The sequence below is a fragment of the Molothrus aeneus genome, chromosome 4 (genome assembly GCF_037042795.1).
Source record: "Molothrus aeneus isolate 106 chromosome 4, BPBGC_Maene_1.0, whole genome shotgun sequence".
NCBI lineage: Eukaryota > Metazoa > Chordata > Aves > Passeriformes > Icteridae > Molothrus > Molothrus aeneus.
Genome location: NC_089649.1, coordinates 47,157,956 through 47,182,385, shown reverse-complemented (window position 1 = coordinate 47,182,385; position 24,430 = coordinate 47,157,956). Strand labels below are relative to the sequence as shown.

The following is a 24,430-nucleotide window of genomic DNA, read 5'->3' as shown; positions in this document are numbered from 1 at the left end:
ACGCCCCACACCCACAGTCAGACGAGGTTTCCCTGTAGGCTCTATCCCAGGGTTCCCACAGCAGAGTTTCAGACGTCCAGATCCTTAAAATAATTTAAGGTAATGCAATAATTAAATCACAAAATAACAGCTGGAGCTGGTGCCCCAGAGGAGGGACCCCGAGCAAAGGAACCCCTGGGCGTTTGTACCCTCACAGTGCAGGCACAGGGATGCCTGGGGTCCCCCAGCTGAGTCCTCGGCCACCTGTCTCTGAGGGCCCGGTGCCCTGGCTGGCACCACATCCCCTTCGCTGTGCACAGGGTCACCAACTCACATTCTCATGCCTCAGGCTCCTGGCTCCGCAGAGCTCAGCCTGGAGCTGTACACTGAGCCACGTGTGAGGAATATATTCCTCAACAGCCATGCTGGCAATATGGCCATCAGTACAACCACGCTGGCAAAGGACACAGCTAGAGGCATTCCTGTGCCAGCATAGTGGAAGTTCACACTGCAAACCTTGGTGGTTTAAAGGTCTTTTCCAACCTAAACGATTCTATGATCTCCCCTTTAGCTAAACACTGCTATGGGGTGGGCACATCTATTGGCACACAGACCCTGTGCTTTCTCCCAGCTTTTCAGCCACAGGACAAGGTTAACCAGATAGAACAACATGTTTGGGATACAGAGTAGATGGGGTTGACTGGTGAGGTGATTAAGCAAAGGGTTTCTTGCAAAATCAGTCTCATGGAGGATGAGATGGTAAGGTTGTTACATCCAATGCCATCACATCAAAAGCCATTTTAATTCTAGTTACAATGTCTGATATATTTCTTCTCCAATCAACTACTTCCACAAAGCTCGCTAGCATCTTCATAAACCAATCATTAATTGTTTTACATGATTCTGTCACAATGCATCTCTTTTTAGCCAATCATGTAACTCTACAGAAACTTACAGCTGTATCTTCTACTTTTTACCAACTCTGTAACAAGTTCCATTACGAGACTTGAAAATTTTCTACTATCTTGGTTAGCATATTTATTTGCTTACGTGAGGCATATTTCTACTTGCTTAAAACATATTTCTGCCTAAACTACAAATCTTTATTCTTACTTTGTGTCTGTTTCACTTTTCTGTTCTAAACGTTCAAGCCTCCTCCAAGGTCCTAGGTCAAACATTGTATCAATCTCTATCTCTGAGCTTGTATGCTCGAGGCTTCGGGAGCTCTCTGTGCCTGTATTTCCCACAATGACACAGCCAAAAAAAAAAAAAAAAACCCCAAGAAAAAACCACCAACATTCCCCTGCAAAAAAAAAACCAACACCCCACCAAAACAAGAACCTACAAAGCAAAAACTATTCTTCCTGCTGGGACACTGGTACTGGAGGCATCACCAAAGGAGTTTTAACAGTAAAGACCCAGCAGCATAAGAAAGGGTGCAAGTTCTGCCTTTTGAAAGAGTGAGCAGGCCAAGTGATGCAAAATGATTTCTATCTGTTTGCAGCTCTTCAGGAAACATTAATATTCCTTGAGATTAAGGGTATTAACTATGCATCCCATACTGAACATAGCATATAAAACATATTAAACATAGCATTAGTGCACACCAAATAAGCATGACTGTTTTCACCAACCTCCTCATTTCAACCTGACATCACTGTTTGCTTCCACTGTCATGTGGAAGCAAATTTGCTAAAAAAAATAAATATTTAGGAGAAAAACCCAAGTACAGGAAGTGTCTTCTTGATGATTAGAAGAAAAGACAAATTTGTAAGACTATTTGCAATAGTTTGTCATATCCCAATGGAAAAAATCTACTCTTAAAAAAAAAAAGTTATGATGCAAGATACACAACTGAAAGCAGAATAAAACAGCAGAGCTGGAAATCCAGCAGCCTACAGGTATAAAGAAATCCAGCCTACAGGTATAAATTAACAGACCTACATTAAACTCACGAGAGGTAGTGGGCACTGGACATCCATGTTTTATACCGGCCAGGCAAATAGTAGGACACTCATAATTTCACACAAAAGCCTGCATGGGGTAGGGAAGACAAACCCTGTTTCTTCCTCTGTATATGCTGCATTTTTTTAAAATGGCAAGCCTTTTTGCTTCAGAACTACAACTGTCACACGGTTTTGAACAAAGAACATAGCCTAGAGAAACACACACACAGGGAGAAAACAGTGTATCTGTCATGTAGGGGTGTTGTCTCATCTTTTGGCAGTTTGCACTAACCACTTGTAAGGACCTAATATATTTAAAGGAATCAACTTGCCATGTCTATTTCAAACTTTAAAAATACATTTAAGAGGCCATGCTTCATATAAGTTACACTTAACTTTACAATTAATTCCTAAGCTACTTAGTATTAATGGTTTCCTTGGTTCTGTTCAACTAATGTTATTTCACAGAAAAAACCCAACCAGGGACAAATCAATGTACAATTTTGCAATGCACTCTGTATCAGTGCAAACTTGTGTAGCTATTATTTTGCATATAAAATACTTATAAATTAAGCCATTTAACCTTTCTATAGTTTTGGTTTACTGCTTTTTTAATGTAAAAATGTAAATAGTTTCAGTTATCACTTAGACACACCTAGCTATTTTCTGAGAAATGAAAGAAACAAACAACAGTCAGTTTCTTGTAAAGTTTCACTTTTCTTTCAGTCACTTAGGCTGTATTTATTTGCTTTAAATGGGGCTGGAGATCCTTTTGGAGCAAGTTGTGGGGCTTTTTTCTTTGGAAGGTTGCAAATTTCCGGGAATGATTTGAGGGGGAGGTTTCAGAGTTTAGCTTTGATTGTCTAGCATGAGAATGAAAAAAAAAATACAAACATCTGTCAAAATATATCCATCAGCAGTTGAACATAAAACTGTTATGTTCACTGACTGAATACTGTATTAGTCTGTTGAACAGAAAAACCCCCAAATTCTTACCATTTATGTATTAAATAACTGTTCTTATCTTGAGGTCACATGCAAGAATACAATGCCTTCCTGAACTCATTAGGAGTTCCTGAGAAGAGCAAGGTATTGTCTACCCCACAGCTCCTACAATCCTCAGTCAGGCTTCCTGTTGCTAACCTCTTGCTTGTTCCAAGTACTGATATATTGCACAAGATCTTCCAAATTATGCAGCATAACCTGAACCATACCCATTTCCATGCAAGTAGAAACAGCAAGAGAAGACATCATTACACAATCCCATAACAAAAGAAGTGGCCAGACCTTTTTTCTTATAAAATAATCAAAGTGAATGATGACAATCTTGATGTTGATATCTCTATATAAAGGACATTAAAATAAGAAACATTTTAAAACCAAAGGTTCACTGCCAGAACAACAACGGTAATATTGCTGTAAAATTGGACCTCTAAGGAATTGAAACCTGAAAACTTTTACCAAACGTTTTTTAAATGCTCTACAGAAAAACAAGAGTTGCCAATTGTTAATACATAGAGCGGCCAGAAGACACAGTAAGTAATAACCAGAGACCAAGCACATGTGTATTTCCAGAATTACTCAAGAACAGTGAGTCAACATGTATTTCTTAAACAAATATTTGGGCTATTTAGTTGATTTTCACAGCATTGTCACAGTCTCTGTAAAGAGTTTCTCTAGCACTACATAAAAGTACACATCTGTAGAAGAATTTCCTCATGTTTGAACGGCCAACTTTTAAAATCATGTTGAAAGCATAAAAGTCAAACAGCATGGGAATCTATATTCCACTGTTCAAAATAACCATCATTCCAATCCCAAAACTGCATACAGCAGACTTATCTTGCTTCCCTTACCAAGCCTAACCTAACTATAGTTCATTGCTTAAAATTTCATACAAGGCACACATTGACCTCGGGGAACTACCATTTTTTCATTGTGATTTTTCTCAATAGCTTCTATTACTTGAAAAAATAAAACAAACATGCTTAGTGAGTTCATAGGATAAGCTCCGTTTACAATAGCAATGAAAAAGCTCTCAATGCCTACATTAAATACAGGTTCTGTCTTGGTTTACGCCCATCCCATCTATTTTAGCTCTTCTCTTGCAAAATTAACTGGGTTCTTGAAACATGGCCACAGAAAGTTTAATCTACATGGCAAAATAGAAAGTAGAAACTCATATTCAACCTACTTGGAAGAAAACCCAACCTACCTGGGTGGCTGCATTCACCTGTCCATTCATGTGAACTGACATGCTCAAGTCTCTACTAATTTAGACTCTGTTATACAGACCATAACTCTGAAACTCTATATACATTGTATGAATATAACATATGTATCAGAACAAGTACTTAATAGGTTTCCTTTTGGTGTTGTCTCTGCAAATGGACTGGACTGTGAATGGAAACATCTGGATTCCTGTCTTAAGGAGGAGGAAAAAAATCAATAGCAAGAACCAAAACACCAAATACTGCAGAGAATACTCCCAGTAGAATTCCACATGGGCCTATGGGCACCACAGTATTGTAGCTTTAAATACATAAACATTTACAAAACATCATTCACGGTGAACGTAAAACCAGAAAAGAGGCAGAGAATTTGCACGTTTACAATTTATATAAAGGAAAGAGAATAGATATCGTTTAGGTTTGGTGAGGTTTTGGTTTCAGGGCTTTGAGCACAGGAGAGGAAATTCTAACTTTCAGTGTTAGATGAAATCTAATTTCCTGTTTGGAAAAATACAACATACTTAGATGAAACAGGGGTCCAACTAAGGTACTAAAATAAAGTTCAAAAATGTTTCTAGGAAGAAGGGGAGAAAAAAAAACCTAAGTTTGAAACCAAACAATTTTTGATGATTAGTAAATAACTAAACACAGTCGCTAAATGCACTGCTAGAATAACTAATTCTCAGTATATCAAAGTCACTAAGTAAACAAACACACAAGGATGAAGGAACTAAACAAAAAAATTCTTGAGCCATCCAAGAGAAAACAACTTAAGCACAATATGCAGGTTTGTTTGCTAAATATAGCCATATTATCACAGTAAAGCTTATACAATTGAAGAGCAGTAAACAAGATCACCAAAAAATAAAATAAAAAACCCAGAAGCAATACACAGCACACTGACTTTGCAACTTCAGAAGGACAGTTAACAGACTCGGTTTAAAAGACAGCAATCAAGGCAAAGTTACTGTTCCTACACACCAGCTCTGCTGCTCAGGCATTCTGACAGTCACCTGGGGGCAACAGCAAAGCTCAAAAGGCACTTCCATGTATGAGTAGTTCTACCAAGTACCACACCTTAAGGTGGATCTATGGAACAGACATACTAAGAGTGGTGGCATACTTTTTACTCATATATATCATCAGATTAAAAGGATTATTCTAATTTCTTATGCCAGAAGAAACACATACAAGATTACATGTACTGTAAAAGATTTATGGAAGTATCCTTATTATGGAGGAGAATTGCTGTATAACCTATCTAAAGGAGAGGTTAAGCCTATGCCTGTTAGAAGCAGGAAGGAAAAAAAATCACTTGCCTTTGAAGAGGAAAGAGAGGAAACTAAAACTTAAGGACCTGGTTGAACATGATCACCAAGGAAGGGAAGAATTCCTTTAGTTAAAGAAGTGATGCTCCAGTCATCTGATGAGAACAGAAAGACTAAAGAACACCTGAGTGCTTTCTTCACTTGTGACTTTTAATAATAAAAGACTAGTAATTGTAATAGTGAAACACAGGAGGATTCTTTGCTAAAAATTTTCACAAACTGGAATTACTTCCTCTTAAAGGAAATGCTAAAGAGGTGTGACAATTGTCATTCATTTTGTCCATGCTAGGATTACCTTTCATCACTCACTCAGAAGAGCCAATGAAATGTGGTTACAATTAAGAATAGGAGCTAAGTACACCTGAAAGGGAGAAGGCTCCTTTCCTCACACAACCCTGTTATTCCTTCTTTAACTCTGCTGTATGTCTTAGACTGAATCTTTATATTCTTTACAGCGTGCCTCAAATCGAAGAACAGTTCTGCATCAGAAGTGAGGCTTGCTGCACTTCATTATGCTTTTCTGAGCCACAGCATTACTGAGGAGGAACTAACCATAGTAGAAACAAGAGCTTAATGACCAGTGGTGCACTGTACATGGAAATTGCCCTGGGCCAAGTGAGGCAAGATGTATAAAGCCCTGATGAGCAGGGGCACAAGGGAGGGCAACTCAAGAGTTTACACAGGAAAGCTCTGCAGCTACCTAGGAGGTATCAGAAGTAGCTACATCACTTGTGCTTTACCCAAATCTCTGGAAAAAAAAAAATCATTTTTCTTATCTTTGACATACCTGTTTTGTTTAAATACATACAGTGTTTTCATTAGCTGCTAAGCAAGGAATAAGCATTTTCCAGTTCCTTAAAGATTTCTGGTTTCCATTCCATTATATATCATAGATTTAAACTGCAATATGGAGTCTTTACTGTAACTTGTACAGTTACCCTACACCTTAAGTTATTGTTACTTTTAAATTAAGCACCTCTCCAAGTGAATTGCTTTCAAGCAAACAGTTGCTGGCTGCAAATGGAGAACAGCAGCATCTCCACAACCAATATATAACAGCTGCCTGACCAAAAAAAGCATTAAAAATGAGGATTGAAGATATATATGGATACAAATAGCTGTATATATGTGTGTATATATACATATTAAAAAGGGCTGTAATAGTGCAATTTTTAAGCAAGAGCAAAATTACCTAGCATACAGAGTTCTTCTCCACAATATTTCTGCTGATGCATAATGAGACTGCCAAAAAAAAAATCCACCACAGGTCTAGCCCCTTTGAAGGCAAAATGTATTTCATTTTAGGTGTTAAAAGACACCTAAAGGTAGTGCCTTGTATATTATGCTCAATACAAAAGCAGATTATATTTTTTAAAATGTGGTCAAAAGAAAAAAAAAAATCAATCACACTAAAATTTATTGTTCATTATAAAGATAAATTGCTGTTCTTTATGCCAGAAAATAAGTTAAAAAAACCCAAACTTTACAAAATGTTGAAAACAAAAATTTATGAATGTTGAATGCTGCCTAAAAAGGAAACCCAAACAAACAAAAACAAAGCACAAAGTCCACAGAATCCTAGGGAAAGTACGTCCTAAGTAAGGTTGAACTTTTTTTTTCCCCTCTAGTCTGACAGACATTTTCCCATTTCACAGATTAAGCAGCTCTTCTGTGTTCCTATTAGATTTCCATCTTCTGGGGTTTGTTTGGTAGATGTGCCTCAGATGTTCCACATTATTTGAACAACGCAAGGCATCAAGTGTGAGGCATTCTACAAGCCATTTGTCACTACAATTAGGTATGGTCTTCAGCTCTTCAGCAAAAACATGCCTCTCTAGTCAGGCATCAGAGTGAGAACAAATGTCCAAATGAAGCAGGAGGCAAGGGGGAAAGCCCACAAAAAGCCTTATTAAAAGTCACTGAGGCCCACTGAGCTATATCTTAATAGAAACTTCGTGATGAAGAAAGAACTTAAATTTCCTATTTACTTTTTCAATATCCATTTTAGAATTTATATTAACCAAACTAAAGAAACTGCGAGCAGAGTATCAAGTGAGTAGTAAGTACTCCTTTAATCCTAAATGATTATTTAAGGAGAAGAAAAAATAAAAGGAAGAATAAGAAATATTTGTTTTTAAATAAAATGCATTAAAAAAGCACTACACTTTTTCTCCTCATGATGATTCTCTATTAATTATACTGGAAAAGAAATTTACCAAACTTATTTCTTACACTTGCAAAAATGTTTGTGAAGTATTAACAGGCCCATTTCTTATTTTGAATATGTTCAGGAATTGCTTTTACAGAAATAGGTTTCTCAGCATCACTGGTGCTCCAGACAATTTTGCAGAAAAGCCAGGTGAGGTTTTCAAGACCTGACTGGACAAAGCCCTGAGCAACAAGGTGGATCAGGAAACTGACAACAGGCAAATTAGCAACACCAAAGAAGAATGGCAACTGGGACATATTTCCATCTGTATTATTTTTCCCTATCACCCATATTTTTAAAGAAATGCACTTGCATAAAACTTTCTCTGCATTCTCCAACAGGAAAATAGATCCTGAAAGACCACTTCTCCAAAGTGAAAAACAAAAAGAAGCCCAAACACCCCAAACATTTATTGCCTGTACAAAACACAGTAGGCTTTTATTACAGAAGACAATAGATAGAAAAGCTGTGGACCCAGTACTAAGAATATTTGTTTTAAACCTGATTTGTTAAAAACCTGATTGTTTTTTAAACATCTCACAGTACGTATAAAAAGCACAATAATTACTGAGAAGTATTCCAAAAACTAGATCAGTACTGGACAGCCTTGTTCCCAATAAAGAAAAACTACACAATTCAAACTTGAACATTTGAAGTTTGTAATTGGAGTACGTTTTCTATATAACATATAGAAATGTAGAAACATACACAAAATTAGATAAAACTAAAGTTGTCCCAAGCAGGATAAGCATGGACAGAAGAAAAACTTACAGTAAAAAATTATAGTAATGTTCTCAAACCCTCTGTCTCCATTGTTCTGCTTCATTTAAAAGATTGATTTGGAGTTCCCACTCTAATGTTCAAAGATGTACTTGCCATCCTTGAGCAATAGCAAGATATGGTGTATAAGGTAAACTCCTGCAGCAACAAATTTATTATACTTTGAGAGAAAGAATACTTCAGTACAAAAATAATTATGGTATAAAATTCTAACAAAGGACAGTTAAGGAGGTCAGCATGTTACATCATTGGAAATTAAAAAAGTAACAGAAGCAAACATGGGTACATGATATACTGGAGATGTTTCAAAGGCAGATCTTATCATGCACCCAAATTCTATTTTTTTGTATACTTCTGCACAGAATATATAGAACAATAAAAAATAAAGGAAAGTGAGAGCTATGAGTAAATATTATATAACATATATATTCTAATTATTAATGGCAGTTAGTAATAAAAAAATATCCTATTAGATTCTACAAAATACTATAGAATATATAAATAATAAAATTTTCTTGAATACAGAAGTCCACATAGTAAATGGCATATCAACAACAGCACTTCAATATTTTCGTCCTATCACACCAATGTACCCCCTCAAAGGCCCCAAGAAAGCATGGTCTATCAGTTTTACCACTTGACTATAGAAAAGCAGTGTGTTATATTATTTTTAAAGGACAGTTTAGATGTTGGTTGGATCTATCCATGCTCATTTCAGCTCAGAAGTGCTTTAGGGACAATAGTTGCCCTGTACTTGGCATCAACGCCTATCTATTTCCTACTGGAAAATCCTAAGGTAAAATCCTTACACGCAAAGCAGCAAAGAAACGAGCATCTGTACGTGGCACTGACTTAGGAATGAGAACTCTGACTAAGGAACTAGAGGTCCCTTCCAGCCCAAGGCGTTCCACGAGTCCATGACTGCCCCTGCCAATGAGCTGCAGTACCGGCCGCACCCACCAGGGGGCAGTGCGCGGGCGCCGCCCGCACACCCACACCGGGAGGGCTCCGCTCCCACCAACTCCCACCTGCACGGAGCACCGACGATCGAGAAAGAAAACTTGAGAGACCTGTTGAACATACAGAAATTACACAAAAGAAATACCAATTCAAGACAATTCGAGAATTACTAAATGCACAGAAACCACATCTGGCTTCGGAAGTCCCCACACAGATGACAGGGAGGCTATTTGCCTTGTTCCTGACCTCTTCCTCAGACATTCACTTTTGGCCATGATCAGTCACTACACTGTATTAAAACAAATGTTCTCGTTGGACTTAACACAGTACAGACAGACTTCTAGTCAGACAACTGATATCTGAAGTAGCAGCTCAAGGTGTGTTCACAGTACAACACAGACAAGCAAAACAGAAAGAGATAGATGAAAATCTATTTATGACACTACTACCGTGAGAAAGACCTTACCACTTAGAAGCCATTGTTAACCACTGACGAGAGCTATCACAGTTAGGTTGGATCCATCAAGACATTTTCCCCACGAGTCCAACGTTGTGCTTCGAGATGTAAGAGTAGACAAAGATGTAAACAGCTTTGAGTCGGCTGGTATGTAGCCAAAAATTGGAGAAAGATCTCCAAACACAGTACAGACAAATGAAATACAGAACTCTGAAAAAGAAATGAGAAGAAAAATCAAACCTTAGACATTTAACAGAGATGCCAACAATTTCCCAATGCTTTAGAATTCTAAATTCATCATTTAAGAGTCAAAAACTAGAAAAATCTATTTGTTACATTTGTCTTCAAAATTGCTCTTCTGCTCAGAAGCTAATTATTTTTAATGATTTTTTCCCCATGAAAGAGAAAAATTAAAACTGACACCAAAATAACATCTGGTTTCCCACACTCAGCATATTCCGCATGCATCCATTCCTTATGAAAGGTTTTAAATGCACTTTAGTTACAATCATATTTTTATTAATCATATCTAACCATTCTAAAATGCAAGTAATTCTGAATCAATTCTTTCATATTAGTCCTTTTAATAATTTCTTTTCTGATTTTTGGGTTTTTTTTTTCATCTGCTCAGTTAGCAGGAGGATGTGGTCAGAAAAAGAAACAAAATACTTCAGAGCTGGGTCTTCCTAACAAAGCCTTGAGAACTTCTGCAGATTCCTTCACAATAGAAGTTTGTATGCAGCTGACATACTTGCCACAACTTGCCTAGGCAGCAGTTTCTTTTTGTTCTTCTATAGTGCCAAACGACAGTAAAAGAAAGCACTTTAGTATTTTTAAATTTACCCTGAAGGCAGATCAAGCACTTTCAACTGCTTTTAACAACTCAAGTCTCATCATGCAGCAGCAGTCCACCACTCCGGAACATCTAGTTTATATGGGGAAGTTATTTTTTCTTCTTTTTAAAATTCGTAGCTTGAAAAATTCTGGGAATTTTAAAATTCCATAGCTTGAAAATTTACCAGAAAAAAACTGTAAAGAACCCTGTACATCCAACACGATTTTCAGTGCTCTGATGCAGCACAAATGTAGTAGTTTCCTTTAAGTATGTGTGAACTATTCAATCATCATCAATTCTTTTATGTACAACTTGTTCCACTTCTTAATTAGTGTTTCCAAAAATACAAAAGAGAGACCCATATAAGTGCAATCTAAAAGTAAAAAGCCACATCCTGAAGATTTTAACATGTAAGAGAGCTTAAAAGTGAGACTGCAAGACAAGCAAGAAAATTAGATAAACTTTTGCAAATAGGAGGCAACCTGAGGTTTATATATAAACTGGGAAAGCATTACATAAACCCTTGGAAAAGGAAGTCAAGTGTTTCAAAGACTTGACTAGGTACAAAGGGAAGCATTTGAAGACAGACAAAATTCTGACTGTGAATTTTACCTGTTAAATTTTGCAACACTTTAATAAAAATGTCAACTGTTTTCCATAGTCTGCGCATTTGACAGTGCAGTGCATCAAATACACATCACTTTTTCCTCTTCAGACACTTAGGATAAGTTAGAATATATTTCTCCTGTGCAGAAAACAATCACCTTTCATCCTACCTACATCAATAAACTGAAAAATTTCCTTTTTTGCTCCTCTTTTTTTTTATTAAAGGTAAGCAATAATTTTTTTCAGTTCATGACAACCCTTCCATTTGCCCTAGTTTGAAAGAGAGTGGGTCAGGTGTCCTTTAACTCCTCCCCTAATACAATCAGCAATTGAACACAATCAAACCCATGCATTATTACCCTCCCCAAAATTGACAGAATACCCAGACAGAAACCACCCTGGCATATGCTGACATTTTAGCTCACCACCTCAAGCAAAACATACATTCACAGGTACATAATCCATTCTCATTAGAGGCTTCCTTGCTTGCTGCCTTCAGAGCAAACACATAGAAATACATACAAATCTTCCTTCTTTACCACACCAGATTCAATCTCCCCCTCCCACCACACCACCACCCAACAGCCCAGCTGCTTAAGGAAGGAAATAAAGTTAAGCTGAAAACTGACTCGACTGTGCAAGCTTTAGGAAGGCACTGTCAGTTCAGATAGCTGACTGTTTGGAAAGAGGCCAGAGGCTGGGAAGCCCATAAAAACCCATGCAATGTACCCAAGTTTTTTTGTGCACACTGAGCAATAATGAATTTCATATTGTAGCTGCTGCCCCGAACTTCAAGAACAACTACAGCCGGATTTGAATACAACCTGAGGTATTCTACAGAATCAATCTGATCAGATTAACTCAGACTACAGGAAAAATAAAGTATCAGTAAAGGTAACAAAAAGGTCAAAAGTCTCCAACAGATGCCAGGGAAGCTTACAGTAGCTACAGCATATTGCTGGTTCATTTGGCTTCATTTCCTAATGGCAGCTGACAAGTTAAACTATAACTATATTTATCAGATTTGAAGTCAAAGGTATCACACAGGTGTAGTTTCGGTGTTTGGGGTTCACCCCTATGGAAGATTTATGAAAAGTTAAGAAGCAGAACATGAAAAAAAGAAACATAACAAAGTTGAAAATACAGGAGGTTTGCTATCATAAGGTTCAAAAAATAGTACAAAGAAAACTGATGCTACCTCCAAGTTTTCATATTTAAAAGAATTCAGAACTCCTCTAACAACCTGAATTGGAAAACACAAATAAAAATTCTGCCAACTTCAAATCTGATCAAGTAACAGCACATGTAACTTCTAATTACATAAACTCTATTTTTGGAAGGAAAGGTGTTCACAGAGCATTATTTTCAAGCTGTTGTATTATATTCACAGAGTAGCAGCTATAATGCTGGCTACTGTGCAAGACAGAACTCAGCTTTAACTTCTGAGCAGCAATTAACATGCTCCAATTCAGCACACGCTGCTAAGCATAGGAGAGGGGGTAGAGCAGATCACTTCCAAAAACTTCAAGGAGGGGGATTAATACTAATGTTGCTGGAAATCCAAGTATCAGCAACTTCATTTAAGAAGATACACACAACACACTATATTAGAGCCTTCTTCACAATTACTGGCCCAAAAAATTTATTAAGATGATACTTCAAAAGACAAAAAGAGATAGTAATAGTTTTAGCCCATCTGCTAGAAGTGGTGTTTCCACACTACAAATCCTAACCAGGCTTCAATACACTGTTGGCTTTTACACAGGTAGAATAAAGGCAGAAAGGAACTGTATCAGTTTTTATGGCATCATTTGAAAAATTACAACAACAAGCTTGAAGTTTAGGGGCAAACATTTACACAATGGCACTATGGTACCCCGAACCTGTGACTTACCCATAACTTCAGCTTTTTCTAGAACTAAGTAACCTATAACCTATTGTCACAAGCACTCCTGAGATAACCCACCACCCCTGGTGAGCTCTGGTCCTCTTGTCAGCTAACACCACCCCTCCTACAGGAGGTATGAAAACAAGAAAACAACATTGTTAACTATAAATGTTAACTATAGTTAACAATATTAACTATAAACTAGATTTATTATACAACATAGTGACTTTATACAAGACTTCCCTGTTACAGACCAATTACGCATTTTTTCCAACTACAGCATGGGAAAATGATACCAGAAGCCTGGAAGATTTCCAGTGGCTGACCAGTTCCCTTGTTCTCCCAACCTTTCCCTCAGCAACAGCATGCACTACTAGACTATACTGAGCTTATGGCTTGCTGTCCTCCCAAGTAAGCAATACTGGTGACTGACATCAGAAATAGCAAAAAGAGGAGCTGGAGAGCACCTGAATACTACAGAAGCCACTTTTAAACTAATTACTTCATAAAACTGGATGTCATAAGAATAAAAAGGGAGAATGAAGTTTCCCAGGCTCCTTTTATTCAAATCTATTCCATTTCCTTACTGATGCTCAGCACACTGTGTATCAACAGAAGATTTTAGTAACAACTTCGTTCTTTTGCTTCCTGTAAAAGTTTTAAGTATATTAACAGTGTATAACAATAATCAACACCACAAACTAAAAATGGTACTTGATGAACTGAGTGTTAGTAAATGCTGTCAAGAACACAGTAGTCATGCAATATTCTCCCAATTTCACCGACCATCTCCTTACTGAAGAAAAAGCTTTTTTCCACTCCACAATCCACACAACCAGTGAGGCTGGGTGGCTGCTGAACAATTAACTGAGGATCAATTAATCAGTTGAGTGAGGAACCACAAAAGTCGTAAACAGGAGAGACACAGGGTCACTAATGCAAAAACAAAGCCTTCAGGGGCTTGGGCAGGGAGAACTTCATTGAATACAAATATTGCAACTGGAAGATGTATAGATCATTGGTACGAAATTAATGTAGGTTCAGCTTTTACATAACTGATATGGAAATGAGATAACACTCATAAGACATATTGAGATCACCTAAAAGGATTCGTGGGACAAGAAGAAAAAACTGCCTCAGTCATAACAAATCTTTGGAATATAGCCAACCACCTGAGAACTACACGTGTTTTACGGTTCAACACTTTCTTCTTCCAAGAATTACAAATAGCTCTCCATTTACAAACGGATAAAGTTCAATTGAAATGCTCCTGTTTGTAGTGAAGAAGGATTTGCAAGATAAATTTGAGGGCTTGGTACTAAATGTGTAATAATTTGACCATGATAACTGAAACTTAAAATGGGTTATTTGAATTCTCTTTTCCTTAGTTAGCATGAAAAGGGACTAAGTAAGTGAATCCCAAATCTCCACTGGGCCAGGGCCACAAGCGCTGCCTGCTCTTTGACTCTTTAGCATAACTTTTTCTCTTTTGGAGTCTCATTTCAAAGTATTAGGAGTATGCCAAAACTCAGACCATGTTTTTACCACAGCAGAATAGATATTTCCATCTAGGCCTAAGACCTTTTCACTTTCTCAGATTATTCTCTTTAGAAAAACTGCCTTTACTAGTGCCACAAGACAAGGAACCCACTGCCTTCAGAAAGCAGTGATGCAGTTACACCTTTCCAAGCTGTATGCCCTCTGATTGCTCCTTTACCCCTGCTATTTTCTGATTGTTGATTTAGAGGAGTGTTTCCTCAGCTGTAGTACAGAACCAAATATTTTGGGTCCCCCAAAAAGTGACCTTAACTATCTTCTATTACACCATTAATTTGGACTAGCAATCTGAGAGAAAGTATTTCTCAGCTGCTTTGCAAGAAACTGCAGCAGAGAAATACTTTCTCTGCAAGTGTTCAATCTGCAAGTGATCTGCAGAGGACCAAGAAATTACAGTTATTTCCTCTTAGCACGAGAGGTTGTAAGCAATTCAGATGTTCAGACTAACTTAAAGAAATGTTGCTTCCACCAGGAGAACAGCTAAAACTAAGTTTGTATAGTATTTCCAAGAGAAGAAATGGGTAAGACCCCAGCTTGCCTAATCTTATGTCCCCTAGAATTTATCATCATCTGTGCCTTCTTATTTTATGTGTGCTTGGAAGGGAAAACAGCAGACTCTCACCAAGAGCAACAACCATCATGCTCTCCTCAGATGCACTGCTGCCCTCAACAGTAAAGCACAACAGTGCGTCTGGAGTGTTTGCATTCATCTGAACACCACTGCTCACCATCATCTCTATTAACAAAGTTTCAGCCACAGGAAAAGTGAGAACTTCAATGAGTGTGCAGTGTAGGCCAGAAGCTTAAAACTCTGACCTCCGCACCACCACTAAAGCAACAACTGAGAAATGCAAAAAAATGCTAAATGGCTTTAGAAACCAAACTCCTTTTTTCCCTTTTTACAAAATAAATTGCAAGCACAGCTAAACTAAAAATGAGCCTGAAACAAAATAAATTAGATCCAAAGAACAGGACCTTACATCACACCTTCAAACTGCTTTTGGCAATTTCCTATTTTTGAAAGTATCTCAAACCAAAGACAACAATCCCTTTTTATTCAATTGGTTTTTGGAGCTCACCATCTAGCAGGGTTCAAGCACTTGAAATTAAGGAATGATAAAAAAATTAACATCTTATGTAGAACATTTCTTCCCTTAACAGACTATTAAGGCTCAAAATACATTCTCTTTTTTTAAGTTCCGAAAACTATAAAACACTGACCACTTCTATTACGGTATATAAGAAAATGTGGCAATTTTTGTTAGTTATGACATAGCATTAGGAGGAACCAACATGAACTTTATGTACATTCAGTACCAAGGTCTATATGAATTAAATAAATAAATAACAACTCCCCACTGCTCCACCCACACCAAAAAAAAACTTACCACTTTATTCCTTCGAACAAAGCAGGCAGCTGCCTTCCCCACTTCCTCCCCTCAAAGCATCCTCAACAGAGCTTAAACTAAGGTCCTATATATAAAACTATATATAGAACCAGTAGCTCTTCCAATATGCTGACCAGACAACAATGAAGTAGAACATCAATAATGTATAATACAGCAAGTATAACATCAGTTAGCAGATTCCTTAGCTACTCAAGCCACTGCAGAAAAACATTCCAATTGATATATCCCAACCTAGTGCAATTATCTCTGGCCTCTGGAAATAGAATACAAATACTGCATGAAAAGCAGTTGTGCTAACTGCTTTTGAACTGCAATGACCAGAATGGGGACTTTGTTGTACCTGCAGACCATTCAACCTATTCTTTTTTCTTAAACTGTAGAGTTCATAGAGTCTATATTTACACAGGGTGAGATATGAACTTGCTTTTTTACTTTAAAAAAATGCTCAAATGAGGCCAGTCTGCATTCTCCAGCATAACAATAACAAACATTAAAGTAGCTGAATTATCCTTCTTGTTTCTAGGCACAAAACGTTAAGAAAGCCCTAATGATTTCTCTCTCTCTACATTCTAGTCTTCCCATAATAATCACATCATAGTTTTCAAACAGCCACCTGCAAAATTCAGAATGTCTTGTGTCCCTAACATATGTCAGTACTTAAACTTGGAATATTTGTATCATTGAGCTACAGTCACAAAGATTTTATGCCCTTAAACTACCTAAGTTTTATGCAAGAGTTTTATATACTAGATATGGTTTGATGGGAACATGCAACAAAAGATACTTTCAAATTAGGAAGACTAGGACATACTTGAAAATGGAACTATTTATTCTTAATTTAAAAAGGCAAGACAAGAGAACAACAACTCACACTATTCTGCATAACACAGAATGCCATATGATGCAATACCTTCTTTAGATATTCTCCCAGGAGATACAAGGTTGGGTTTCCAACTGGATCAAATCAGTTGCACACAATTTATCTCAGCACCACAAAAATACAAGTACAATCTGTGCCTGATGGTTTGTTTACAGATTTTGAATTAGATTATAATATCATAGCCTGCTCATGACTTATAGGAAAAGAAGTGTTCATAAACGCTTTGAAATAAGGTTCATTTTTCCCCTACTACAGCAAAGGCCCAAAATTATACTGAAGTGTTAAAGGAATGTGTAGGTAAAATCTCTCTGTTTCCTGCACCAAAAGCTTGTTCTATTTCTTTTGTACTTCTGTTTACCCAGCTTGCTGTTCCCACACTTACTATCCACCACTCTCACCCTCCCCAGCTATTCACCTATCAATTCTGCAGGTAGGTGCCTGTAAATACATATAAATATACACACAAACACATGTATCAACTCCATCTGAAAAGACAGCTCTGGTCCCCAGTTTTATATGCAACACCTACCACCAAAGTAATTTCAAACAGGGTGGCAGTGGTAGGCTCACAGCTGAAGAAACAGAGGGAATGGGGCAAGATCTCCATGATTTCTGTGTCAAGAAACAGAGTACCAGGTTTGCCATATCCTAGTGAAGATGTCAGGGAGATCTACATATGTTGTTACTCCTGCAAAGAATAAGAGCACTCATTTGCAACTCCTTTCTCTTTATGGGCTGACATGGGGTATCCAGGAGCCCCCTGAGTCACACCAACACCTGTCATGGGACCAGTGACTACTCATCACCCTGTCCCAGAGAAGAACCAGGCCAGTCAGCAGTCACAGTGCACAGGGCAGTAGTTCTTCAGCTTTTTGGATGCCATTGGTTTTGGATGATGTCTACAGAGGTAGAAAGCTTAGTATTTTTGCTTATAGCAATTTTTTAACATAATCACCATTACTGGCAGATTAGATTAGTTCAATTAAAAATCATGAAAATTCTGTCAACGTCAATATGTCCAGCTGCCACGAGCACAACCCCAGCAGGTCTTTCTGATTTAGCACAAGAGCAGAAGTGGTGTTGATAAGGACTATTCTCATGAAAGACAGATAAAAATTACTAGGAACACTTCAGCTACTTCCCATGCTAATGCCTTTAAAGAGAATCAGCCTTTGTCCAGGTCTACTCTTAGTTCCAAGTCCTCTTTAGGACATGGCATTTACAAAAGATGCTTCTTTATTTTGCAAAACTGGACAACACCAACGGAGAAAGTCACTCTTCGCAATAACAACTTCAAATGCAAATTCCTGAGGTCTCATTTTATCAGACCATTCCCAAGCCTCATGTTATAGATATTCCTTCACTTTTAAAAAAATTTAATCTCTTAATAGTCTCCCACATTGAATTAGTAGAGCCTTATCTTCAGGATCAAGTACAACAAAACTATCTCTATTTGTAGTTTTTATGCCCTCTCCAGCTCTTATTTTATAAACATATCCAACATTATATTCAGTTACTCTAAACAAACAAACTTAACTGCATAGGGCTGGTAAAACCTACACAATTATTGTCCTTGAGACTACTACAAAAAGCCAGCAGTAAAAGTTCAACAGCAGGAAGTCTGTGAGAGGCTAAGCAAATGGGATTGCATATGGCAAGGCAGATCATGCCATAACCCAAGGATCTTTTTAGCACACACCATTTTATTTTGTCCTCCTCTCCCTTGCTTACTAACACACAGCTGGGGCATCTTTGAGCTCCTTGAACACTCTCTGCACAAGTATGACTAACACCATGCCCACTGGGGCCCAAACTTTAGTAGCCCCAAGGACTGTTGGCAAAAATGATACCCACTAAAGCTGCATTTAACCTACAGATTCTCTTCCTCCCTTAATGTAACATACTTGAGCAGTAATATTTTTTTTTAATAAGCTGCAGTTTATGAAGACAGAGAGAAAGCTTGAGAGGACTATGGAAAGAAAACAGGATCCTTAAGGTTTACCAGCAAGATACACACAGAGTATTCAAGTCCCATTGGAACTTTCCCTGGAACACTTTATAGAAGTCTGGCCAATGCATGTTAAAAAGACTAATTAATACATCAAGAAGGCAATTACAGCATTTTAGTATGATAAAGTGAACATGAAATCTCACCTGAACAAGAGAGAGTCTGGTTTATCTGGTTTAGCAAAATTATGCTATTGCTCTCTAGAAACACTCAAGATAAGGGAAAACAAACATTAAAAAGAAAAAAATTGCCACCCAAGATGAAAAATAACGTTGGCAACTGCCATTGACAAACTGCTTTAACATACAATTGCAAATATTCCCCAAGTATCAGTTACTTGGTTTTGAAGCAGCCTTCCAATAGTTAACTGACAAAACACACAAAGCTTGTTTTATTATCATGACCATCTTATGTAACATGTAACTTTACTTGAAAAAAATCTAAGAAGAGAGGGGAAAAAAAGGTTCAAGCCAGGAGTCTTCTCCCATTTTTTGGAATACAGGGAATAAGAAGAAAATAGGTCACCACACTAATTCCAAAGGGACCACCTGCACCACTCAAGTGGCATGTCAATAGTCCAAAGCCTACTGCTAGACACTCTTGTCTGTAGCTATTTCAGGCTAGGCCAGCCCCAGCTCTTGAAAAGTAAAGCTCTCTTACACCTGTATGGGCCAGCAGCCAAAGCAGCAGCTGGAATGATGGAAGAAAGGTCCTTCTGTAATGAGGTCTGTGCAAATTCCATACAGCTCAGCTTTGACTATTGTCACTAACCACAAAAAACAATTCATGCTGCTTCTGGTGACAAGGACAAGAATACCCACGTAAAGAACAAACCAATAAAACCCCAAAGCTTACAGCAATGGCATGAGGACACCAGGTCCTTGCACCAGATCAAATACACAGACATTTCAGAGAACCTCAAACTCAAAGAGGTTTGGTTTTGTTTTTAATACTTGTTCCTCTTCTATTTTTGCATGCAAACATAAATCATTAGGAAAAACTAGGGATAAATACAAAAATCCCTCAAAACTGAAGCCATGTCCAGAGCAAACACTGTTGTTCAACTAGCTCAAGAGGATTTTTTTTTCCTTTTCGATATCTTCCAGTGATGGTATTGGACACTTGCTGTTTGAGACTGTATTCAGTCATTCTTCCTGGGAGGTGCTCATGTCAGAGGGAATTAGGATTATAATAGATTTGGGGGAGGGGAAGGAAGGAAAGGGAGGACAACAGAAATCTTAGAAGAGAAGAGCTATATGGCAGTACACAGATACTCAGACAATTAACTGTCGAGAACTGAGGATAAGCAAGCTAAATAGCAGAAAGAACTTCTCTTTTAGTTGAATATAGGAAGGCAGAAGCAGCCCTAGCTGAGTCAGTCTGGCTAGCATCTATTACTGGAGTTCATCAGGATTTAGAGCAAGACCAGACAAGAATAATGCTGAATTCTGAAACCTTCTAACATTGCAACACTTTTCCAGCCCACTGTGATTCCTGGGAGGATTATTACAGATACAAGAGTTGTAAAGGCTGAAAGTTGTTTGGGTGCGAGCACGCAGAAGCTGCAGAAAGCAGCAAACCACAGCCAGGCCGTGTGCTAGGCCAGCTGCCCCCTCACTGAGGAAAAGCTACATCACATTTTCTACTGGTAAGGCAGGCCAGTAACCACAGGTACAGGGTCACAAACCCTGAAATATTATCCTCATTTTTCTCACAGTAACTCACACAGCCCACACGTGCATGTAGCTCCTTCCTCTGACATTACGTGCACAATATCTATAGTTTCTTTCAAACTAAGGCTTAAATGTAGGCAAAATTGCTAAAAACTCACAGCACTCTAGGCTAGAAGGAGCACATTATGCACCCATGCTCTGCATTATGCAAGTCCACTGAAGCGAAAAGTTTGCCTTCACATGTCTTAAGGAGCTCAGACAAAAAATCTGAACTTGTCCTTTGGTTCTTTATGCAATAACGAAGCAGTCTTCACCTGGCAAGACAATGAAAACAAAACCCTCTTAAATAAAAGGTTAGATATAAAATAGGCAACTCCTGCCTGATGCAGAACACATCGTTTTCCAAGTTGTTTTCCTTGATGCATAGCCACTGAAGGGAATTATAATCTTCTTAAGTTCTTAGAAAAAGCAAATACAGACAGCATGATCTCAACTGTATTAGCAAAAACTTTCAGCATACCAATTAATTTTATCACCCCCAATTAGAAAGACAAGTATTCACAATGAAATAAACATATGAGGACCACTCTTGAGCTAGGAGGATGACTCTGCAAAGCATTAATACAGTAACATGAAAAATGAACAGTTCTACTTTTTGCCTTAGCCTCTACAACCAAAAACTTCCCTTCTTAAAAGTATTATGCTATTACATGAAAACCAGCTATCACCATGCTTTGGTTCACTTAGGCCAGTCAAACAGAAATAGAATTAGTTGAATTTTCCAACTTTACCTTAACTAACCTCACAGAAGAATTAAACAACTTTTCTTTTGAAATGAAGCTCAGCAGCAATGTTCTACAACATCCCAAAGCAACATACCACCACTCTGCTCCAAGGAAACCACTTCCAGAGAAGTCAGCACAGACTTTACCCAAATCAGTTTTGGAATATAAATAAGGAGTCATTCACAGCAGCAATTTGCGCAGGGAAGTTGGTCGCCTACGGGAAACAACCACCATCAAGTACCACTAAGGACCTCTACAAACCACAGATAAAGGAAGCTTTTGATGCTGAAAATGTTGTTCTCATCTTTAAATACGTGCCTTACTAAACCTGCAACACAATTTTCACAGGGTGGTTTGTTTCCTTCCTGAGATAGTGTCACAAGATAAGAATCAGCGTGGTTTTACAGCACTTGGTGTGAGATCTTCCACAAAGATTCTGAAGTATTTAGCACATATCCTCAGCACGACAGGAGTAACACAGAAGCAAAGCGACTGAAACAGCCTACTGAGGAAATGACATGGTGAGGAAATACTTCTTAAGAAACTACAGTTAATTTCACTCTTTGCCCAACCCTCAAGCAGCAAATTACCTTTCTCATAGAACTCTATATACTCCATGAAGTCTTCAGCACAGAGATACACAGTGCACAAAGGAGTAAAGAATTCATTTTCTGGTTTAGTATATTTCTTGCCTAATGTGCATTTGAGATTTGTAATTTTGAAGGAAGTCCAGGTTACACTCTTGCTGCCTTGTCTCCAAATTGCCTTACTATTTATTCCTTAAGATCATATTAGCAAATTGCTTTTGCAACTCCCTCAGTATAAGTGGCCACCAAAATATTTGAGGTTTGCTGGGTTTTCAGGGATATTTTTTTTTACGTTTTCCTTCTGATCCTTAGCATGTTTTAGCTAGAGCTACCCTGATCGTCAGGCAGTGATTTCTGGTCAAGACACAAACTGAACTGCCCGCTGAGTAACAAAAATTATCACATTACCAAAATACTAGAAACAGACACATGAAAGTGAAGAGGGGAAAACTAATTAAGCCCCTACAATACTTACAGCTATACAAGCACGCCGATCTGAGGCTGTAAAAACAGTGGAAGCCAAACTTGGTCCCAAAAGCACCTCAGAGCGACTCCATCAGCGAGGCGCTGCACACTGAGCGCACACACGTCTCCTAGTTTGCCGCTCAAGTCTCCCAAGTTTCCCCCGAAGGCGGGGGAGCGGGCCAGCTGCGCCGAGGGCGGCACGGGCGGCCGGGGGCGTCGCTGCTCGCCCGCGCCGCCCTCCGCACCAGGAGCCGGGACGCGCGTTTCTCCGCCGGAGCCCCCGGGCACCCCCAGGCGGGGCGGGGCCGGGAACAAAGCCCGGCTCCGTGCCACCCTCCCCGTTCCGTCCCGCCATTCCCGGCCGGCCTGGCCCGCTCCCAGCCCCGCCATCCCCTGCGGCGGTGGCTGCCCGGCGGCTGCGCGGCCCCGCTGTCCCGGGGGGCGGCCAGAGCCGGCCGGACGGGGTGCGGGCGCGGGGCGGGAGCAGCCCGGCGGCGGCCGCCCCTTTACGCTCGGCCCGCGGGGCCGTGCGAGTGCCGCTCCTAGCCCGGAGGCTCCGGGGGCCGCCGGCTGAGGAGCTGGGCACGCACGGGTGGGGCCGCGGCCGGGGAGGAAGGGGCGGAAGGAGACAGAGCGCGGGCCGCGGAGGGGATCGGGGCAGGCTCCGTCTCCCCGGGGCGGGAGGTCCAGAGCTCAGGTGGGGGCGGCCGGGCGCACGCAGCACCGCCGACCCCTGCTCCGCCTCCGCCCTACTCATGCCCCCGCGGCGACGGCGGGCAGGGCCGCCCGGCCACACGCTGTCCTCCCTCCCGTCCCTCCCCTCCCCGCCCCACCGTAAACAAAGCGGCGAGGACTGGGGCCGGGCCAGCACCAGGGGCCGCACAGCACAACCCGCGGGCTCCGCTCCCGTCGGGGCAAGGCGCCTCCTCCTCCCTCCGATCAGCCACGACCGGATCCCGGCTGCGCCGCCGCCTCACCTCTCCCGCCGGTGGAAGGTGCCGCAGCCCCGGGCGCCGCTGCCTACCTCAGCGCGGCTGCGGTCCCCCCCACACTTCAGAGCGATCCCGGTGGGATCCAGCGAGCGACGCGCGCTACCGGCATCCCCCGCCGGCTTTATCCCGACGCCGCCTCTCCCCTCCGGCACCTCGACGTCCCGGCGCGGCGCTCCCGCCCCCCCCGCCGCCCCATTGGCACGCGCGGCCCCGCCCGGCCCCGGCGCTCACTGGGGCAGGCGCGCAGCACTCACAAGGCCCCGCCCCCGCGCTCCCTGCCCGTTGGCTCCCGAGCGCTCGGCCCGCCCTCCAGGAACCGCCCTCCACACTTCAGCCAATCGCGAGGCGGCGAGGGCGAGCCGGGCCCCGATTGGCGGTGACCCCCCTTCCCGTAGCTGTGATAGGCCGGGGCGGCGGCCGGGCCCGCCCCCGGAGCGCTCCGGGCGCTGCTCCCCTCGGGCCGTTCGGGCAGCGCTCCGGGCCCCGGCGGCTCCGTGCAGCCCCGCAGCGGGCCCGGCCAGCAGGGCGGCCCCGGGCCCGGGATGTCTCCGAGCCCCCGGAGAGAGCAGGACCGATCGCTGCCGTTAAGAAGGCCGGTATCATCAAGGTAGCCGGGAATCAAACGGCTCTCTGGGCAGGCAGCAGCATCGCTGGGAAACATCAAGGAAGCGTCCTGGCTGCTGAGGCGATGAAGTCCCGCAGAGGTCCCGCCGCGCCGTGCCGTCAGGGTGCTCCTTTCGCCCGTAGGAAGCAGTCGGAAAACCCGCCCTTCCCCCCAGCGAATAAGGGCAAATATTTGTGTCGCGGCCAGCTGCACAAATGCTGAAATACCGCCTTTTTTTTTGCCAGGAATTA

The 24,430-nt window shown here is 40.6% G+C and overlaps 2 protein-coding genes across 2 annotated transcripts in view; one reads left to right on the top strand and one right to left on the bottom strand.

Annotated features, from left to right (window-relative positions):
- Window positions 1-23,711, bottom strand: part of FRYL (FRY like transcription coactivator) — a 163,641-nt gene extending 139,930 nt beyond the window's left edge. The window contains exons 1-2 of the mRNA XM_066548450.1: window positions 23,608-23,711; window positions 9,900-10,100 (exon numbers count right to left, since the gene is read on the bottom strand). The gene's annotated coding sequence lies outside the window, so the exon portion shown is untranslated. The remainder of the gene's footprint in view (window positions 1-9,899; window positions 10,101-23,607) is intronic.
- Window positions 23,339-24,163, top strand: LOC136556090 (uncharacterized). Its single transcript, XM_066549146.1, has one exon. It carries the CDS (start codon window positions 23,339-23,341, stop codon window positions 24,161-24,163), a length of 825 nt encoding a protein of 274 aa, XP_066405243.1.
- Window positions 24,164-24,430: the final 267 nt, after the last annotated feature.

What these genes read in the sequence shown, in the direction of transcription:
- LOC136556090 (XM_066549146.1), top strand. Translation starts at nt 23,339, where the DNA reads ATGCCCCCGCGGCGACGGCGGGCAGGGCCGCCCGGCCACACGCTGTCC.